General features: G+C 41.1%; 1 protein-coding gene across 3 annotated transcripts in view; it reads right to left on the reverse strand.

Moving 5' to 3' along the window:
- The window catches only part of EPB41L4B (erythrocyte membrane protein band 4.1 like 4B), a 910,607-nt gene that overhangs the window by 742,755 nt on the left and 145,710 nt on the right, over positions 1–22,142 (reverse strand). For all 3 annotated transcript variants that reach the window (XM_073630789.1, XM_073630788.1, XM_073630790.1), the window contains exons 3-4: positions 22,010–22,052; positions 10,752–10,830 (exon numbers count right to left, since the gene is read on the reverse strand). In XM_073630789.1, coding sequence (XP_073486890.1) covers positions 10,752–10,830; positions 22,010–22,052 — 122 coding nt within the window. The remainder of the gene's footprint in view (positions 1–10,751; positions 10,831–22,009; positions 22,053–22,142) is intronic.

Here is a 22,142-nt window from a genome sequence, read left to right on the forward strand (position 1 = left end):
ACGCCACCTATTGGATGCTGCTAAAGCTTGTATTCCACTCTGCTGGAGATCTCCACTTCCTCCGACCATAAGTATGTGGGTGGAGAAAGTGGAAGAAATAAGGAAAATGGAAGACCTTATCCTGACGACACAACACAGAGAGGAAACATTTTCTAAGACCTGGCAATTATGGACTATGTTCATATACTCGTCAGCGGGCCAAACATTAAGAGCACCAATATAATCCAGACTGAGCGGTCAAACTCTTGACAAACTCAAAACACATATCGCCCCATGATTGTGGGCCTCAAAACCCTCCCAACCCCCTCCAACCTTAAGCTCCATATCCCCTTCCCTCCCCTACCCATTTATCCCCTCTCTCTTCTCTTTGCTACTACCTTGCTTCTCTCTACACATTTTTCCAATTTTCTCTCTATACAATAAAAAAAAAAAAAAAAAAAAAAAAAAAAGGGACCAGGCCCATGGACATTAATACACCATTTCACCAACTGAGTGATTAAAATAAGAATGTACACTCCTGAGAATTTTAGTTCACACCACGTTATTTCTGCCATTGTTAGAAGGTTTTATTAGAAATAAGTAACCGCAATGTACAATGTATACCCTCTCATGTCACTCTGTACTTAACATGTTATAAATGTGATTCCGTGTATCTTGTGGGTCCATTTGGACCAGGTTCTACTTATAAATAAACAATTAAAAAAAAGAAAAAAAAGTCCGTGTCAGTCTCTCCGTCCTGGCCCCTCCCCTACGCATCTTCGACACAGGGATCACGTGTCATCATCAGGGGGATATCCCTGTCGTTATAGTATGGTGCACTGACGCACCAGTGCTTGTTGTCACAGCTAAACACCACCTGCACGCATTGTTTTATTATCACTGCTGGACATTATTTGCACGCACTATTTAGAGTGCCAAAGAGAACTTTTTTTTCTTTTTTTTTTTTTAATTTATTAATTTTTTCATTTAAAAAAGCAGGATACTTTATATGGAGCACTAAGCACTTTTTATGTTGATTAAGACACTATGTATGGTGTAACAAGCCCTATTAAGCACTAATTTATGGTGTAACAAGCACTAGTTACACTTGTCACACCTTGTTTATTTATTCAATATTCATATTATTTGCATTTAATATTATCGCACTAGTAAGCACAGAGTTGGTTATTATTAATTTTGTTTTTGGGGTCACCCAAGCGCAGCGCATAACTTGTAAATGTATCCTATGCACGTTATATGAAGCGTGATTAGCGCATGCAGCTGGAGGTAGCACAAGCAAGGCATAAGATCATTGTGGCTCACAGAATTTTTCCAATTTGAAAGGTCCTAGTTCTGCCGTGTCTTTCCTCAAAAGAGAGGCATACCTAATACATCTCCATAACTATATGCCTACACTATGTTGACACACCACATTCTGATGCAGTCACAATTAACAGGGAACACAGTGAACGATCGCCCGCACCCATACTTGTTTTACGTGGTTTCCTACTCAGACAGCCTTTCGTGTTCTTTGACACAGATAGATCAGTGGCCCTCACACAGGCATTGAGTATTTAGACTATAAAAACTACAGTCTTCACGGCATATTTGTCCGAACAACCATTTGTCATAGTCACCTGGTGTTTTATGACTTATCATTCCCCCCCACTGCTCGCGTAAACATTAGATATACCCTGACTTAATTATCATACACGATCCATAGACACTCCGACAAGGCTCCATGCAACAAATCCTGGCTCACTCTCTCCTTAAATTGAGTTCGTATTGCAGCGAGTAAAGCAGGCAAGGAAGGCACATCTCAGATCAATCCTAGGGGATAAAGTTCTCTCTGTTTATGCACTGTTTATTTCCCGCAGTTTTTCCTACTTGGTACCTCAACACTTATAGTTACATTCTGTTATTAATTGTCATACGTTCAAAACGACATTTCGCTCTACTAGTTTATACTCTCTGGAAGACTCCAGCACCACCCTTGCACCCCCAACCCACACTACAAGAGAACACGGACTACTCCCCATTTTCATTATCTACATACTATCCCTCACGGGGACCGCCATCCCTTTCCATTTAAACACTCTCTTAAACTACTATACCTTACCTCATGACTATTCATTCACTTGCCTTAATAATACTTCATAACGCAATCTGTATATCACTCTGACCTCCTCTTCCCACATTTCCTCACCTTCCTCTCTGTTCGGCGGGTAGTAATTATCCCTTAGACCTCTCCACTCTCCGCCGTTTCTAGTTCCGCCCCACACAGTGGCTATCTACATACATTGCTACTCCTGATCGACACCTCTTTCTTCACCAGCCACCACTGAACTACTTCGGTTATACCTGGATACAGATACACAGTATCCTTGGATTAGCGAGCAGGCTCTTGCTAGTCTCCGATTAAGACCACCTATAGACAAAAGCCCTTCCAACTTTCACGGATTCCTCCCAGGAGAAACCCCTATAGGATCTTCTCCACCACCATTTTCCCTTTCATCCCTTCTCTTCCCGTCCCTAACATGTCCCCCGACAACATTAACCATTCTCCTACCTACTCACCCTAAGCTTCTTCCTTCGCAGTCCCGCTATTCAACCACAAGTATCTATACCTGTTTTTTTTCTTTTCCCGATAAATCGAGATCAGAACCGCCTCCATAAAATGCCACAACCACCAAACAAACAAAAGAAATCTAAGACTAAAATTGTTTCCCTTAATGCACGTGGACTTAATCTCCCAGAAAAACGCTGTCAAGTTCTACTCTCCCTATTTATGACATAATGTGTCATAAATCCTTTACTCGTGATTTTAGCTATCAAATTGTTCATGCAATGTAATTATAAGTCCTTGTTGGAATGTATACTTTGATGAAACATAGAGTAAGAATAGTAGCCATGTACATTTAAAATCATGTGAATATATGACTATTTTGAATATAATAAAACCTGTTTTATATCTGACTTTTTGTATCTGCCCCCGTGTGCCTCATTTAAAGTCCCGCCCTTTGCTCTTTTTCTTTGGTATATATATTGAACCGGGATGGAGGAGGGGAGTTGAACGCCCCCTACCAAACCTCATTTAAAGTCCCAAATTTTCTGTTCTGCCTTTAAATTAATTCATAATCAATTAGGGATGGAGGCACACGGTAGGCACTAACAATAATCATCATGTTTTTTTATATTTTATTTTTCATTTTTCATTTTTATTTCAATTTTGTTTTTTCCCCTCAGCCCCCCATTTATCCAGTTGATCCTTTGCAAATTCACCCCCACATTAATAATTCGATGCCGCATCTTCCCATTGTCTTTGGTCAAGCTATGCATGCTGTATTTGTGCCTGGTTGGTTGGGCCGTCGTCTGTTTTGGTTGTGCCTTGTTTCACGTTCCGGAGCTGCGACGCGCACTGGGGGTTTCCCCGCCCCTCGATGTGACGCGGGGGGAGGGGTTTCCCCCACTGCGCGTCGATGTCATGCCGCTCGTACTGGCGGCTTGGCGTCCTCGTGGCGTGTTTAAAGCCGGCCGGTGAGCTTTCCATCTCCAGCGGTCGGAGGGGCTTGTTGGGACGCTGTCGGCGGAGTGGCTTGGTGTGTCTGGCCATCTCCGCCATTGCGCCTTCCTCGCCCCCATCTCCCGTTGGAGCATGACGTTGGGGGCCCCTTTGTGGCGGCACGTCCCTCCTGGACCTCCCCCGGATTCGGGTCCCCCACTCTGGCCTTCTCCTGGTCACCTCCTCCCTGGCACTTTCATGCACTTTGGCAATTCATCTCTACTCACCTTGCAGCAGGTAAAGTTCCTCTTTGCCACCCCCAGTACTTCTTTCCTCCCTCACTTTCCACCTCAGCCTCTCCCTTCTCTAATTGTTTTCACTTTCCTTTGTCTCCACTTTTCTTCTTTCCTTCACTCCATTCCCACTTATCATTCATTTTACACGTCGCCTTTCAGTCTAATATACATGTCACCTATCTTTCACAGGCTCTCCATTTCTCTGGGGATCACTGCCCCGTCTATTTCATATATTTCTTCCTCATCTCACCAATCATCACCATGCTTTCCCTCTGTGACCCATCTGGGGTGGCGCTTGGGTTGGTGGTGTGCCGCCCCAGGGGGCCCCCTCAGCTCCGGAGCGTGAAATAATTGGCTGACCTGACCTGCGGGGCCCCATTACCTGTGCGCAAGTATATGTATGTAAGTTTGATGGGTTAGATGTACTATGTGGGGAACACACTCCACATTTATCCACCATTTTCTCTCAAAGCATTTTTCTCAGTTTAAATACGACTGTTTTCCATATCCCTAGGTTACCCTTGGTTTTTGCTCCTGAAGAGTGGCGATTAAGTCCCGAAACGCGTAGAGCTTACATCTACCTATAGGCGTACCTCACCAACAATTATGTATGAACGTTCCATTTCCACTCATTGCTTCCTTTTTTGTAACCTGTCTATTTGACACTTTAATGTGTCATAAATCCTTTACTCGTGATTTTAGCTATCAAATTGTTCATGCAATGCAATTATAAGTCCTTGTTGGAATGTATACTTTGATGAAACAGAGTAAGAATAGTAGCTATGTACATTTAAAATCATGTGAATATATGACTATTTTGAATATAATAAAACCTGTTTTATATCTGACTTTTTGTATCTGCCCCCGTGTGCCTCATTTAAAGTCCCGCCCTTTGCTCTTTTTCTTTGGTATATATATTGAACCGGGATGGAGGAGGGGAGTTGAACGCCCCCTACCAAACCTCATTTAAAGTCCCAAATTTTCTGTTCTGCTTTTAAATTAATTAAATATCCTTGGATTAGCGAGCAGGCTCTTGCTAGTCTCCGATTAAGACCACCTATAGACAAAAGCCCTTCCAACTTTCACGGATTCCCCCCAAGAGAAACCCCTATAGGATCTTCTCCGCCACCATTTTCCCTTTCATCCCTTCTCTTCCCGTCACTAACATGTCCCCCGACAACATTAACCATTCTCCTACCTACTCACCCTAAGCTTCTTCCTTCGCAGTCCCTCTATTCAACCACAAGTATCTATACCTGTTTTTTTTCTTTTCCCGATAAATCGAGATCAGAACTGCCTCCATAAAATGCCACAACCACCAAACAAACAAAAGAAATCTAAGACTAAAATTGTTTCCCTTAATGCACATGGACTTAATCTCCCAGAAAAACGCTGTCAAGTTCTACTCTCCCTACACAGAAACGAAGCTGACATAGTCTTCCTTCAAGAGACACACTTTAAAACAAACTCCACTCTTAAACCAGCGATTCCCAACAGCTCTCCATGCAACTAATCACACCACAAAACTAAAGGGGTATCCATCCTCATTGCCAAACATTGCAGTTTCAAATTAATGATACCTACATCGATGAGGAAGCACGGTTCATCTTTGTGAAAGGCATTTTATCTGGCAAGCGAGTCACCCTCGCCAATATATATATGCCCCCAATACTGGCCAAGTTTCATTCTTTAGATCCACATTGCAAAAACTCTCCACGTTCCAAGAAGGCCTTCTTGTTCTCGGAGGTGATTTCAACGTCCCCCTTAATCCTTTACACCAGGGATATGCAATTAGCAGACCTCCAGCTGTTGCAGAACTACAAGTCCCATGAGGCATAGCAAGACTCTGATAGCCACAAGCATGACACCTGGAGGCAGAGGCATGATGGGACTTGTAGTTTTGTAACAGCTGGAGGTCCGCTAATTGCATATCCCTGCTTTACGCGATACATCAATGGGTACCTCTACCATGCCGTATAAGGCACTAAGGGCAATTAAAACACAGATACAGGAATTATCATTGCACGATTCATGGCGCATGCTTAACTCAGACGTGAAGGATTTAACCGACACTCGAGATTGGATTATCTTTTCCTCTCACGAAGAGATTTCCCATTTCTTACCGTGGCCTCTATTAATCCCATGTATCTTTCGGACCACCACCCCATTTCCACGACTTTAGAATTGACAGACAACCCTCCCAGATCCCCAATCTGGTGCCTAGATCCCTCTCTTCTCACAGACACTTCCATTATTTCTAGCATAGACAAACTCCTCAAACTATACTTCCAAGAAAACAACTCCCCAGACATATCACCTATGCAGAGATGGGAGGCGCACAAAAGTACCATACGTGGCGAACTCATAGCAATTTCGGCCAAACGCAGAAAAGACAGAAATGCGTATGTTGCAAAACTGACAGCCCGTATTCAAGAGTTAGAACGAACTCATAAAAACTCTCAAGCAGTAGGGACCCTTCCAGATCTGATCCAAGCTAGAAATGAATTACTAGAGACACTAAACAAATAAAAAGAAACTATATACTTTCCCAAAAAACTTTCTACGAATACGGCAACAAGTCCGGTAAACTTTTGGCAAGAGCTCTTCGAGCAAAGAAGGCCTCCATGACTATCCATTCACTAACTGGCACTAAGGGACAAAAAATAGTAGCAAACGACCAAATAGCCGACCAGTTTGTTCGCTACTATACCCACCTGTACAATTTACACCCCGATGACCCTCAGACCGACAATACCCGTAGACTACAATTAATTAGAGACTTCCTCAGTAAATACAGATGAATCGGCCAATGACCTAGAGCAACCTATCTCACCCACAGAAATTGATACAGTACTTAAACAACTGAAACCCGGTAAAAGCCCCGGTCCAGACGGGCTGACGACGGGTTATTACAAAACTTTCATAAACACGCTTAAACCACGCTTCTTGTCTGCATTTAACTCCTTATCCTCCGACAAACCCAGCCCCCCCCCCCCCCCCGCGAGATCTACTAACAGCACACATCACGGTAATCCCTAAGAAAATGTAAACCTCAAAATTTACGCCAAAGTCCTGGCCAATCGTCTCTTGCCTCTATTACCCAATCTCATCTCATTAGATCAAGTAGGTTTTATACCAGGTAGAGAGGCAAGAGACAACACAATCAAGGCCATTAACATTCATAAATGGCTGGCCTCCTCCCAGCAACAAGGGTTCTTTCTATCCCTGGATGTGGAGAAGGCGTTCGACAGAGTGGCCTGGGACTACATGACTGAAGTGCTCAAAATGATGGGGATACGAGACCGTATGCTTCAATTCATTATGGCCCTGTACACCTCCCCGACCGCGAGAGTCCGGGTCAATGGTCACCTGTCGGACACTTCCTCGGTATCCAATGGGACCCGCCAGGGCTGCCCGCTTTCCCCTTTAATATTTGTCCTTACCCTAGAACCACTACTCCAGCGCCTAAAGTCCAACCCGGACATCAAAGGAGTGTCAATTTCAAATACTACATACAAGCTCTCTGCCTTTGCAGACGACATACTCTTATTCCTGACAGATCTTCACGTCACTCTACCTAACCTACTTAAAGACTTTGCCACGTTCAACACCCTTTCAAACCTACAAATCAATTTCACAAAATCAGAAGCCCTAAACATATCGCTACGTAAAGAGACTCTTACAATGTGCCAAACTAACTTCCCATTCAGATGGAATCAGAACGCCATTACTTAATCTCGGGATCAATCTACCATCCCATCTTTCCGACCTATATTCTAAAAACTATCTCCCTATCCTCCAAAACATTCAGAAGGACCTAAAGGCATGGTCGACGGGAATCTTTTCTTGGTTTGGTAGAGCTTCCATACTTAAAATGAATATTCTCCCGAGAATACTATACATCTTAAAAACAATCCCCATAAAATTACCACAAGCGCTTTATACTTGGTATCGTAGAGCCTGTAGCGACTTCCTATGGGGCAAGCTTCAATCGATTGACCCTACCCAAACTAAAAGGAGGCATTGGTCTACGCCAGACAACTCACACCTTTTGAAAAATTATGTACCAAAACAGAACCACAAAGACTCGTGATCTCAGAAATATACTCTCTCCTATTCTCTGACCACAACCCTAAATCTAATATTGCAACCCGCAATTGGGAAAGAGAATTGTCGATTGACCTATCTGAGGAAGAGTGGGAAAATATCTACACCTACATTCATAACGGATCAATTAACGTGTCAGCACAAGAAAATGGCTTTAAAATCTTCTGTAAGTGGTACAAAACTCCTGCAAGACTACACAAAATTTCCCCCGCCACACCTTCTAACTGTTGGAGATGCTCTGATGGAGAAGGTTCTCTATTACATACATGGTGGTCATGCCCATCTATCCAACCTTTCTGGAAGGAAGTCCAACGCATCACCACCAACATCACCACCTACCAGATAGAATTTACCCCAGCACAAATGCTTTTACACCACTCCTCTATCCCAAAAAGACACTATCAGCGCTCCCTTGCGCTACATTTATTGAACGCTGCAAAGATGTGCATCCCAACCCTCTGGAAATCCTCCAAGCCTCCTACCACCGCTGCTTGGCTCAACCATACAGCAAAAATAGCAGAAATGGAGGAATTAATACACCAATCCAAAGACACACCCACTAATTTCAGGAAAATATGGTCTTGTTGGCAACACTTTCAGACAACAGACGAATAAGCACATCTACTCTCACAAGGATAGACTATGGCCCAAGAGGCCAATAAAAAGGAGAAGGAGACACAATCCACCTTTCACAACTTCCACTCTATACTCTCCCACCCCCCAACCATCTGGCTTAAATATCACCCTATAACAGAGAGGGTTGTTATAGAACCCCCAGAAACCACAATACTTCCTCCCACTCCAAACCCTATTCCCAACCCCTCTTAATCCCAAAAACACAATCTCCATGTCTCCACCTACTTAAGAATTTCTGCCCGTCCGATAAACCCTTCTCATGGTCTGCCAGTGGTCCGTTAACCGCAAACCAGACGGCTTTTGAGACATCAAGTAAATGTAGGCAATCGACCATTCCCACCCTCATACAAACCCACCATAGCCCAAATAAATATCATACATCTCTACATCTCTAGTCCACACACTCAAGCTACCGCCAAAATACTTTCTATTGGCCAAAGATCCCCAAATACATAAATAAGGCGGAACCGCCCTGCAGCTTTAGAGTCACACAGAGATTCTAATAGACTCCTTAGAACATGTCAAGGTGTTGCGAAACTGACAATACACATACCAAATGAGGAATCTGTGCGATAATTCATCCACTTAGTTAAATAAAGGGCTCAATGCCCCTGTTGAGTTATGGTTATTGGTTATATGTTTATGATTTCTTCCTATTTAAACTTGATTCATATAAATATACACTGCTCAATCATACTTGACAGCTGTACCTCATATTCTGTACTAACATGTTGATCCACTCCCTCATCTTTCTTCTTGTTTGATTGTGCTTTTCAACGTGTATTTCAACAATAAACGTTAATTTTGGAAAAAAAAATAAATAAATAAAAAAAAAAAAAAAAAAATGCAATAAGCATATATTGATTGGTTTGTGCAATACTTATAGCGTCTACAAAATAGGGGATAGCTTTGTGGCATTTTTATTTTTTTTTTCTTTTACTAGTAATGGCAGTGATCAATTGTTTAGCGGGACTGCGCCATTTCGGCAGACAGATCGGACACTTTTTGCACTTTTTTGGGACCATTGACATTTATACAGCGATCAAAGCTAAAAATAGCCACGGACTACTGTATAAATGTCACTTGCGGGGAAGAAGTTAAAATTAGGGGGGACGATCAAGGGGTTAAGTGTTCCCTAGGGAGGGGTTTCCAACTGTAGGGGCAGTGTAGTGACTGGGGGAGGAGACAGATCGCTGTTCCTAATCACTAGGAACAGACGATCTGTCAATCCTCCCCTTACAGAATGGGGATCTGTCTGTTTACATTGACAGATCCCCACTCTGTCTCTCTCAGGAGCGATCACAGGTGGCCCGCAGACATTGCAGTCGCTGGCCACGCGCATCGGCTCCGGCATATCGCCTACGGCAGCTGGTATTTAAGTGGTTAATTTGCAGGGAGAAAATTTTTTTTGCGATTTACTACCGATTTAAAAAAACTTTGTTGCAGATTCCTACCTTTTGTTACTCTGAAGAAATAGCTGTTTGTCTGTGTCCCTGTGCAAAGTGAATTTGTATGTGAGTGGTTTTATATTTATTAAATCGCTTGCTGCACCTGCAGAGCTCCAATGAGGAAATTGGCAGGGTCTGCCTACCTAAGCCACGTACGAACACATGTACCGAAATCTGGCCAGTTTAGCAGCAACTGGCTGATTGTTGGTCCACGTGTAGCACAGCTGGGGAGATCCCTGCATCGGCATTGCTTGTGTGGGTGCGGGAATCTGAGGTTTTTTTCCCCCATTCAACCAGCTGGTTGAGTGAAAAAAACAAACTGAAAGCATACCCAACTTTGAACAGGAAGTGCGTTACTTGTTGGATAACCAGCTGAAATAAAAGGAAAAACAAAAAACCTAAAAGAAGAAAACTAATGCTGCTACCAAATTTAAGGATTAGTAAGCTGCAATATATAACATTTATATTATATTACATTTTGGATTTATTACTGCTTTAATGGTAAGGTTTTGGAATGGCTGGTTCAAAGTCCAGAATTCAATTTAATACACAATTTATAGCTGGACTGAAGGGGGGAACTAGCAGTGTGCAAATGTGGAAAGTTGATGTGTATAATTGCATTTAAATCCCTGCTTTTGCTCTGACATGAAAGAGTATATTTCTGATGATCAATGCAATCATGGGGGGGGGGGGGGTGATTTTAAATTAATTTATAGATATATACATACACACACACACTAATGGTCACAAATATGCTGACAAATCTGTGTATATTTTACATACCTTGTAAACTCTTCATGAAGATTGTTTGGTTCTGAGGAGTAATATTTAATTCGAAAGTGCAAAGTATATGGAGGGCCAACTGTTTAAAATAGAAGAGTTCACCATCATCAAACAGAATAAAAAACTTAACTCAATTGTGTACATTTTTTATATCTTCTACATTTACCAGTTTGCCACAAAAAAAAAAGATAGATAGATAGATAGATAGATAGATAGATAGATAGATAGATAGATAGATAGATAGATAGATAGATAGATAGATAGATAGATAGATAGATAGATAGATAGATAGATAGATTTTCATTGCATTTCTTTTATAAACCCTCACAAAGCATCATTAAAAAAAGTGGCAAAAAGTGCTATATTTAAAATCTCAGTTACTACAAAATGATACAATGAACATTACATTAAACTAGCCACACAAGAGGTATTCTGCCCTTTATTCCAATCACAAAATTACAGATTACTCAATATCTATAGAGAAACAGGTAAAAAGGTTAACTGGCACCAGAAGGCATAAGGCAATAACGTGCTCAAGTTCACAGCAAATGTGCCAGAAATGGAGACAGAAGACATCTAGGCCTTGAACCAGATTTGTGTCTGCATAGTAATCTAATTCCAAATGATTAAAGAAGTCATAGAAATGTGTTTTCTTACAAGCACATTTTTTTTCTCCCACTCTTCACATTACATGCATAATAAGGGTCTGGTATGGATTTTTTTTTTTGGGGGGGGGGGGGCCCACACTATTTTTTTTCAATTTTGGCATGGGGGTTCCCCTTAAAATCCATACAAGATCTAAAAGGGCCTGGTATGGGTTTAGGGGGACCCTCACACTTCAAATCTGTCAGATTGTGAGGGCATCTCCTGTGCACAGCCCTCTTCAGAATCACCCCACAGATTTTCCATTGGATTCAGGTCTGGGCTCTGGTTGGGCCATTCCAAAACTTTAATCTTTTTCTGGTGAAGCCATTCCTTTGTTGATTTGAATGTATGCTTTGGGTTGCTGTCATGCTGAAAGATATAGTTCCTCTTCATGTGCAGCTTTCTAGCAAAATCCTGAAGGTTTTGTGCCAACATTGACTGGTATTTGGAAGCGTTCATAATTCCCTCTACCTTTACTAAGGCCCCTGTTAGTCAAGGTGCTGAAGAAAAGCAGCCCCAAAGCATGATGCTGCCACCACCATGCTTCACAGTGGGTATGGTGTTCTTTTGGTGATGTGCAGTGTTTTTGTGCCAAACACATCTTTTGGCACAAAAGGCCAAAAAAAGTTCAACCTTGGTATCAGACTATAACAGATTTTCCCAAATACTTTTGGGAGAATTTAGATGTGTTTTTGCAGGCTTGGATGATTTTCTTCATAAGAAAAGGCTTCAGTCTTCCCACTTTACCCCATAGCCCAGACATATGAAGAATACAGGAGATTGTTGTCACATGTACCACACAGCCAGTACTTGCCAGATATTCCTGCAGCTCCCTTGATGTTGCTGTAGGTCTCTTGGCAGCCTCCCTGACCAGTTTTCTTCTCATCTTTTCACCAATTTAGGAGGGACGTCCGGGTCTTCGTAATGTAACCGTTGTGCCATATTTTCTCTACTTAAAAATGACTGTCTTCGCTGTGTTCCATAGTATATTTATTGTCTTGGAATTATTTTTTTTTACCCTTCTTCTGATACCTTTTAACAATGAGATTCCTCTGATGCTTTGGAAGCTCTCTGCAGATCATGGCTTTTGCTGTAGGATGCGACTAAAAAAATGTCAGGAAAGGCCTACTAGAACAGCTTTATTTGGGGTTGATCAGAGGCACTTTGAATGATGGCAGGTGTGTACTGACTCCTATTTAACATGAGTTTTAAATGAATACTTAATTCTGAACACAGCTACATCCCTAGCTATGCACACTTATGCAGCCACACTATTTTAGTTTTTTAAGGGGAGAAGTGTCAGAATTGGTCTGGACTGGAACTGGTTAAAGTGGTAATAAACCCTTACATATACCCAGTGAAGTGACTAGCCTCAGGTGGGACACAGAGATTAAACAAATCCTCCTACATAAAGTTGTACCTGTCTACAGTCCTCTCTGCTACATACTCCTATATCACACATTTTACAAAGAGCTGAGCTCTAGCATGCAGAGGTTGGGGATCCGACGTCACACAGCAGGGAGCTAACTGTAACCTGAGCCCTGAGTGGAGAGAAAGGACACACCCCATACTCACAAACGCATAGGAAACGTGCACAGCTGAGGTTGTCAATCACAAGCTGTGTATTCTGGAGTTCAACTTTTAGTCCCCATCTATTCCTTGGAGTTGGCATTAGCTGCCAGAAATGACGCATGCAGATAGAGCAGGTAAGCAGCAGGAAGAAATTACATCCAGTGCTTTGGGATTGAGGCAAGTACACACTATAGAAGGATATAGTTTGTATCTACAAAACATTTTGATATGCCATTTTTACTAAAAGTGATTGTAAAGTTCTGACATGAAAAATTAACAAAGATATAAGTAGCTGAAATTATATATTAAGCTTAGCCTTTACTGTAAAAAATTTTAAAATTAATCCTGTCTTCCAATTTCTCTGGGTGACCTCAGTGACCAATAGGTGACCTCCGGAGACAAAAGGAAGCAGATAAAAGTTTGACTTGTATACGAAAAGTAGAGATTTGCATACAACTTCAATATTCTGATCATTTTGGTACCAGATATTCAATGATGATAATATTTGAATTTTTTCTTAATCACGTGCTCCATTTGAGCTGCCTAGAATATACAGACATAGGAAAAAGTTCACCCCATGGTTTTTGATGGAAAAACTAAGTTCAGCCCAAACTAAATTATTGGTTTTGTCAACATATTATTAATTCAAACAGTGCCTACACATGAAGGCAATATACTGAAGACAGAACACAAGGAAAATAGCCTTTTCAATATAATTTATTCAACAAAAATTATAAATAGATGCAAAAGGTGCACTGTGGAAAAAACCCTGGCCTCAGAAGCTGGTATTGCCGGTTAGCAAAAGTTACTTCTCACGGGCATTTTACATATAGTAACTGCATGTTAAACTCTAACAGAGACATTTTTGACCACTCCATGCAAAATGATTTCAGTTTCAAGAGGTTCGTGGGTATCTTTGCATGAGCTGCTTATTTCTGATCCCCCATAACATTTCAAATAAAGCAAATCAGGGCTTTGACTAGATCAGTTTATCACCCACTATTTATAAATGGAGTCATTTCTTGAATTTACCTGTGTGCTATTGGTCACTTTAATGTGTTGACTGTAAACTGCCCAGGCCCTGAAGCATCAAAGCAACCCCAAACCATAACATTTCCACCACCATGCTTTACAGTTGGTATAAGTTTTCTCTCTTGAGAGGTCTTCAGTTTGCGCGAAATAGGTCTATTGTTACTGTGACCAAATGATTTCATTAATACAGTGCACTGTTCCAGAAGGACTGGTCTTTAACGGCAAACTACAGTCTTGTTTTTTTGGGACAGCTAAGGCCATTTTCCTGGCACACCTCTAATGCAGGGTAAACTAGTGCAATTTCTGATTGTAAATTCATGCACTATGGACACAAAATGTTGCAAGAGCTAGCTGCAAATACAACTGTAAAATATTGGGGTTCTTGGAAACTTCTTATACCACCAAATATTCAGCTTTTGGTATGAACTTGCTGGGCTGGCCAGTCCTGGACATATTAGCAGTTGTCTGAAATCAAAGTCAGATGTATATAATTTTACTTAAGATGGAATTATTTCTAATAATGTGATCTTTTTAAATCCCGTGCCAGACTCCTAAGTATCCATAACCTTCTTTTAGGAGGGCCTCCAAAGCTCCCTTTATCTGGACATGATGACAACACAAACATCAATAACAACGAGAAGACTAGACCCTAGATAGATGAAGTTTAAAGATGGTTTCCACCTACATACCTTCTAAGGAGGTCCTAATCAACGGCACTTAATCTGGAACACTGACTTATTTTTTTATGGATATTAATGCAGTTGTAAACCCAGGAAAAAGAAAAAAAAACCTACAAGACAAAAGGCATAATGAGCTAGTATACTAGCACATTTTGAAATAATCACCTTAGATCGAAGCCCCCACACACTGCTCTGCCCCGCGGCATGTCTCCCGGAGTTATTTCCGGGTATCGCTGGCTCCGGCGCTATGATTGGCCGGAGCCAGCGATGATGTCACTCCCATCACAGGAGCCGCAAATAACGGCACATCAGCTGAAGCAACGTCACAAATGAGCCGTTGCTTCAGTGTGCATTTGCCGACGACGTTGGCACATGCAGATACAGGGGAGTTCTCCCAAACCATGCAGGTTTAGGAGATATCCACGGTAACTACAGGTAGTGAAAAATGCTCTGAGGGTTTACAACTAGGGCTGAAAAAAACTAATCGATTAATCGTCAACTAATCAATTATGAAACTAATCGATTACCATTTTCATAATCGATTAATCAGCCAGCCGATTAGTTGGCCTGCATACAGAATGCATTATTTGTTTACATATCAGGTATTACAGTGCAGCACACCGTCCATACAGGTCAGTAAGTGCCTGAGAACTTGTGAATGTGTGAGGAGCAATACCTCATGGCACATGAAGTCCTGGGCAGGAAGTGAGGTTTCTGAAGGCAGAAGTTTTCTTTACCTTGCTATAGGGGCACTCTATACTATACTTTGCAGCTTGTTGTTGGGGCACTCTGAAGGCAGGAGGAGCAAGAAGTGTCGGTGGGGGACCCTAGAAGAGGAGGATCCAGGCTGCTCTGTGCAAAACCATTACACAGAGCAGGTAAGTATAACATTTTTTTTTTGTTAAAAACAAAGACTTTAAAGACTCAGGGAAGATCAGCATCTGAACCCAGAGAAGGTGGAGGCTGATAGACTGGAGGTAATAGAAGGGATTCCAATTACATTTAAAGTAAACTTTTACAAGTATTTTGCATCATATTTAAAATTATTACTTTCCCTCAGTGACTTCCTTGATGAATTTATCAAGGGATTCCCCAAATAGGCCTTCAATATCAAAAGGCATGCGTAGAAGACTCTCATGCCGCGTACACATGGGTGGACTTTTCAACTGGACTGGTCCGACGGACTTTCCGACGGACTTTTGAACGAACAGACTTTCCTACACACGGTCACACCAAAGTCCGACAAATTTGTACGTGATGACATACGACCGGACTAAAATTAGGAAGTTAATAGCCGGTAGCCAATAGCTGCCCTAGCGTGGGTTTTCATCTGTCGGACTAGCATACAGACGAGCGGATTTTTTGACTGGACTCGAGTCCGTCGGAAAGATTTGAAACATGTTTCAAATCTAAAGTCCGTCAGATTTTTGACCGAAAAAGTCAGCTGCAGGTCCGATGGAGCCCACACACGGTCGGATTGTCCGCCGCATTCGGTCCGTCGGACCAGTCCGGTCGAAAAGTCCTCCCGTGTGTACACGGCATTTGGTTCAGCAGTCCAAGTTTTTAGCAACCAAATCCTGCACCTATGAAGTGAGATAGGGACATTCTAGAGACTTAGTAAATTACATTCTCTGAAATGTCAATACAAAACGAAAAAGGCCTTAGCTGCAGTTGTTCTAAGAGCAGGATCATCGAGACGGGTTCCTGGTCTCTGTTCATTTGTCTTATCCAGTTAGTGAAAGTCTGGCAAACAGGCATTCCAGCAACTGTAGCCTGCAGGGCTGTAACTGCCAGGGCAAATAAGGCCTTTAGGAGGGTTTCAAATGCCCATCAACAGTGCATGACTGAGAGGAAACTCTGGTGTATGTCTGAGAGGAAGCTAGAGTCAGATGAGGGGCACAGTGTCATAACAGGACATTGCTTGGGAAAAAACATTGCACTCATTGTAATAATTGCCCACAGCAACTTTCCAAATCCCCCATTTTGGCAGCGAGTGGGGGATCTCCCCCACCCCTCCACTTGCAGCCACAATCTAAAGAAAACGCGGCCGTGCTGCGTCATTCATTCGCAGTGTTCTGTGAATGAATGGACTACAACTACAGACAGCCTTTGCGGCTATCGGCTTGTAATTCTCAATGAACTACCACGGCACCTCAATGTATGGTGCAATGCTTTCCAGGCTCCTAAAACAAAAAATAGTAAATGCACGTTATGTTACATGCAAAAAAAAATGTGCATTTATTATTTTTAGTTAAAAGGGTGAACGTATCCATTACAAAAATCACACAAAACAACATTTAAGTAAGAACCACCACAAAAAAATCAGTGTAATCTACATAAAACATATGTGCAATACCATAGTGTGAATCAGGGTGGTTAAAAATCAATGATTTTCTTAAAAATAATTTAAAAAAAAAATTTTTTTTTCTTCTATTAAATTTTTTTTTTTTTTTATTAAATTTATTTTAATAAAATGCTTTTGGAGTAAAAATCTATCTAAAGATACATTAATAATTTAGTTTATTCGGCATGAAATGGAGCTTAGTTATGTAGTATGAGGCTGTATATTCTGCAATATTTACATTTTTGGTAAACTCATTCAATGAATCCAAGCTCTGCAAGCTGATAACATGCGCAGTGCATTGATGCAGTCACACAATTTCACAGTAACCATGAGACAAAACAAAGTTTAGGGATATTCTTTTATCCCATTGTTATGCAAATCTATGTACACTACACACGGTATGATTGAATCGGTTTTGATATCGCTGTTTTACTAATCTGACAGCTTATTATTCCAAATAATAAACCTTCATTTTGTTTGCAAATATTAAAGATTCTAACTACCGGAAAGAATAAGTCCTTACATTTAAAGAGCACCTGTCAACTCAGATCAATCATGGTAGCATGTATTAGCGGGCATCCACTCACCTGCTGCCGCCACGTCCCTCACTCTGTTGCGTCACTGCCGCATCACCAGCCGTCCCATTAAAGCGAATGGGACTGTCTGAGTCAACAGTGGGTCAGAGGAGAGGCTGCTGTGGGACAGAGTTGACAGTTGCTCTTTAAAAATTATGATTTAAATCAAGCCTTTTTACTAGTGATTGAAGTCACAATATAAATCATGTTTTAAATTATCTTGCTTTAAATCAAACCCACCCTTGTGTGAATACAGTGCAGATTGAAAATCAAATCGTTGTTGTAAAGTTCTAGTCCCCTCATGACATCTAATACGACAAAACGTGTTGGGTTGGGACATCATCATGCCCACCGGCCAAGAGCATGGTGCTTACAGACTGTTACCTTAGCTTTTTCTTTGTGAGTACCCTATATAATAAACGTAATCAGTTCTAATGGTATTATACTATTTGGGCTCTTTTATGCTTTCCTTGTTTATGGTGGTACACTACTATTTGGATTGCGTTGGCTGCACACTGTAGTCGCTAGGACCCTGTATTACACAAGCATTCGTGATCTCCTATTGCTTAGAGGTCAATCCTTCTGGTAAGGAGCATGTGCACCTGGTAGTGTGGGAAGCAAGGAGTTGGCACTTTGACACTGTAATTGCATTAATTACATTTATTAAAGCACAGCACTTTTTATGAACATTTATTCTGCATCTAGTATTTGTTAACCATTAAATCAACAAACTGTTTAATTTGAACCTAATTAGCATTACATTCACACAATCGTATTGCACATATGCTTTATGACTGATTGCACTGTTTTTTGTGGGAATTTTTACTATTAATGCTGATAGAGTGATTTTTAAAGGGTTAGTGTACCTCTTTTGTTATGCAATAAAGTGAATAACCCCCAAATACTCTGTCTATAAAGCCGCATAGTGTGCTACAGACTGCAGATTGCGATATTAAAGTGGTTGTAGAGGCATGAAATTTTTTACCTTAATGCACTTCATTAAGGAAAAAAAAAAAAAGTTCCAGTATTTGTATCTCCCCCTCAAATACTTACTGCATCAGCACTAATCTCTCTCTCTCCTCTATGAACAAAGAAGCAGCAGTGGGAGCTATTGGCTCCTGCTGTTGTCAATCAAAACCTGTGAGTTGGGTGCAGGGTATGGAGTCCAGCCAAGCTGTGTGCGTCCATGGATTCATACAGCCTGACTCTGAAGTAAGCCTGCACATGTGTCGCCATAGTAGGCGGCTTGCTATGGTGACATATGCAGAAGAGGAGACAAGAGTTCTAGTGGGGGACTTCAGAAAATGAGGTGCAAGGCCGCTCTGTACAATACCATTATACCAATACCAACGTATAAGCCTGTTTTTTTTTTAATAAACTAAAGCTTTTAAAAACAGCTTTAAAAACTAAGTACCAGTGCTAAAATAATGAAAGAATTCCCTTCCCTTATGAGCTATGCTGGACTTACTAGAGGTCTAGGTGTTGCCCGTCACAGTGAGCATACCTCTGAAGTGGTATTTAGGGTCTGGGAACCATAGAAATGGACCACATCCCTGGACCTGTAAAGTACCCTGTGTCTGATTACACATGTTGCACTTCATGCCAAGGTGTGCGCCAAATGCAGGATCCAGTGCCCAAAGCAAACATTACAGGTCGCCCCACACTGAGGTCCAAGTATGGCCCCAAAAGGGTACACATCAAGGGTTACCTATCCAGAAACTGACAAATTGCCCTGGGTTTTCCAAGCATGAATGCTTTTAAATGGTTTTAAAACAAAAAAATACTTCTCCACTGGAGAACAGGTCAATCACCTAGGACACTTGCAAACATACTGGAGCCTTACAGCGTGGGTGGGTTATATGAGTGTGCACAAGAGGCACAAGTTTTTTGGCAGTCACCTGAAGTTTGCCTGCATACAACCCCTGGTCTAGGAATACAAATCATGTGCCCCGTATGAAAAAGAGAATGCATTTTGTTGTTGGACTTCTAAGACAATGTCTGCCAGGCATGGAAGGGGCCCCAAATAATGGCAGTTGAAAATGGAGGGAGCTGTGGATTGGTACTGCTCCCGGCTCCACTGAACATGCACACAAATTCTGTCACAGTATCCAATCCAGGTCCAGCAGAGCAACAGCCTTCAGTGAAACTATGACTACAATCGCAGTTGTCCCTTCCTACAGACAACCCACTACACACCCTGCTTACATGCCTGGAGATGCCGCCATCCCAAATGGTCAGCATGAAGTTGCCCAACATCAAAGTAGAGAGGAGAGACAGAGGCAAAAGGGACTTGTGCATGCAAGCAAGGAGGGGAGCCTGAGGCAAAGTAAGGCTAGCTGAGCAAGTAGGGAACTCATCCACATCAGTCCATACTTACCTGTCATATCCGCCACACTCTTCTTATGCACAAGCTGCCCTCACAACACTCTTCTCCTGCACATACTTCTCTCGGCCATACTCTCCCCACTCCCTTCCTGTATATACTGTCCCAAAGTAAGAATACCCCTAAATTTACCACCACTTGAAACCAATTAAATTAGAATCAGATATTTTGATGAGGTGTTAATGATTAGACCCTCCTTAGGGAGAATGTAGGTGGAACATGGCTGTCACTTAAACCTTAGATATCTAGAGTATAGTGTTCCCTTTACTATTGATGTGGGTGGTGTCATCATGCCACGATAAAAGAAGCTCTGAGGTGATCAGAAAAAAGGTAGTGGATGCCTAGAGTCTAGCAAGAGATTTAGAAAGATCACATTATAAATCAGTCATCTAACTGTGAGGAAATATACAAGTGTTTTTGATTTTAAACAACTGCTTATTTGTCCAGGACTGACCAGCCCCGCAGATTCATCCCAAAAGCTGAATGTTTGATGCTAAAAGGGGATGGAGAAATGTGCCCCATAATACAATTAGCACCTATTTATTTCAATATGCTATTTGTGATAGTGTGTATGACTGAAGATTGAGGAATATATGCTGAAGGGGGGACACAGGGGAAATCCCACTCGTGTGTGTAGGGAGGAGGATTACAGCAGATCTCAATCGAGGGATTGGTTTGTGTGCTGGAGATATGATGTCACTGTGGGGGAAGGGCTAATTTGTACAGTGACAAATTGAACTTAGAAACCAAGAAATTTAACACTAAGGGAGCCATAACAATACAAAAATGTGTTTCAAAGTATTTTTGATTTCATACAATCATTAAAAGTATATTATATGCCCATTAAAAACATTTAACAACAAAAAATTGATGGTGTATTTTAATTATGTGTCACGTTTAGCCTTGATATTGCAAGTAACTATCTGTAATAACACTCCGTCTCTAGTGTTTAATACCACAGGTGTTTGAATCTTCTTGGGCATCAAGGTTGTCCCAAACCTGTATTTGGGTGGAAATACATGGACTGATTTTTTCTCAACGTGTTTCATAGCTTGCTACACTGCAACAGAACAGTCACTGACATATTTAAACAAAAGTATGCCAAATTAACAGAGAGAAGCCCTAGCTTCTACCTTGTACCACCTGTGGAGGTTTCTCCACTGCCATAGGGACAGATTCCCCTAGCCAACAGTAGGTCAGTCTGAAGTCTGCTGAGTGTGCAAGGGTGGTGGGGACAGTACTTTACTGTTGATTTAGGGGCACTTTAGTCATTGAAATAGAACAAGGACTGTCCTAATAAAGCAGAGGAATCTGAAATGCACTGAGAGACTGTGCATTAGTTTCCAGACAAGAAGATACTGCATATGGTTGTGACAATCTTGACAGAGTCACAAGTAGATTTAAACACATGATGGTGATACATACTTTAGCTCGATCATTGGGTACTGATAGTCATTTGTGATATTAAAGGATAAAATTTACGCATAATAAAAAAACAATTATTTGTTAGATGTTTTTATTGGGTATACAATTTACTTTTTGATGTTAATATTTAAACAAAAGTGAATATTTAAAAAACAGATTTACTATTATGACATGTTTTGGTATCCTTAAAAGTCCCAGTATACTGGATATTTGGCTGTGCGGATACCCTTCTATAGTGAAAATTTTAACAAATTTATATCTACTACTAGTTCTTGCAAAATATACAAAATGCTCTGCGCATCAAGTGTCAATGAACTTTCAGGGCAAATTATTTTGAGAAATAGGCACAATATTTAAGTGCATATTTACATTTTAAATAACATAGGTCTTTTTTTTATTCCTAACATACAGTATAAAATACAGCTCTAATCTAGCATATAAAAATATATATATCTAAGGCATCAAAACCAAAGCTTACCCATTTTATCAGTATATCATTTTAACATCTTTTTATATTATTATTTGTTTAGAAGAACCTTTCAAGCAGTAGGTAAAACAGATGCAATTCAAAAGTAAAAAAAGCAAAACATTGCAATACATACTTTTTATTTGTTTCTTAATGGGTTTCGTATGGTCCAGCCAATGCTTTAAAGAAAAGAAAACAAAAGTATGTCAACATGCATGTAAAATGATTTAAGAAATGAAGGTCTGCTTGCTTGGAAGAGCTTACTTCAT

This window comes from Aquarana catesbeiana, linkage group LG05, assembly GCF_042186555.1.
Source record: "Aquarana catesbeiana isolate 2022-GZ linkage group LG05, ASM4218655v1, whole genome shotgun sequence".
Classification (NCBI taxonomy): Eukaryota; Metazoa; Chordata; class Amphibia; order Anura; family Ranidae; genus Aquarana; species Aquarana catesbeiana.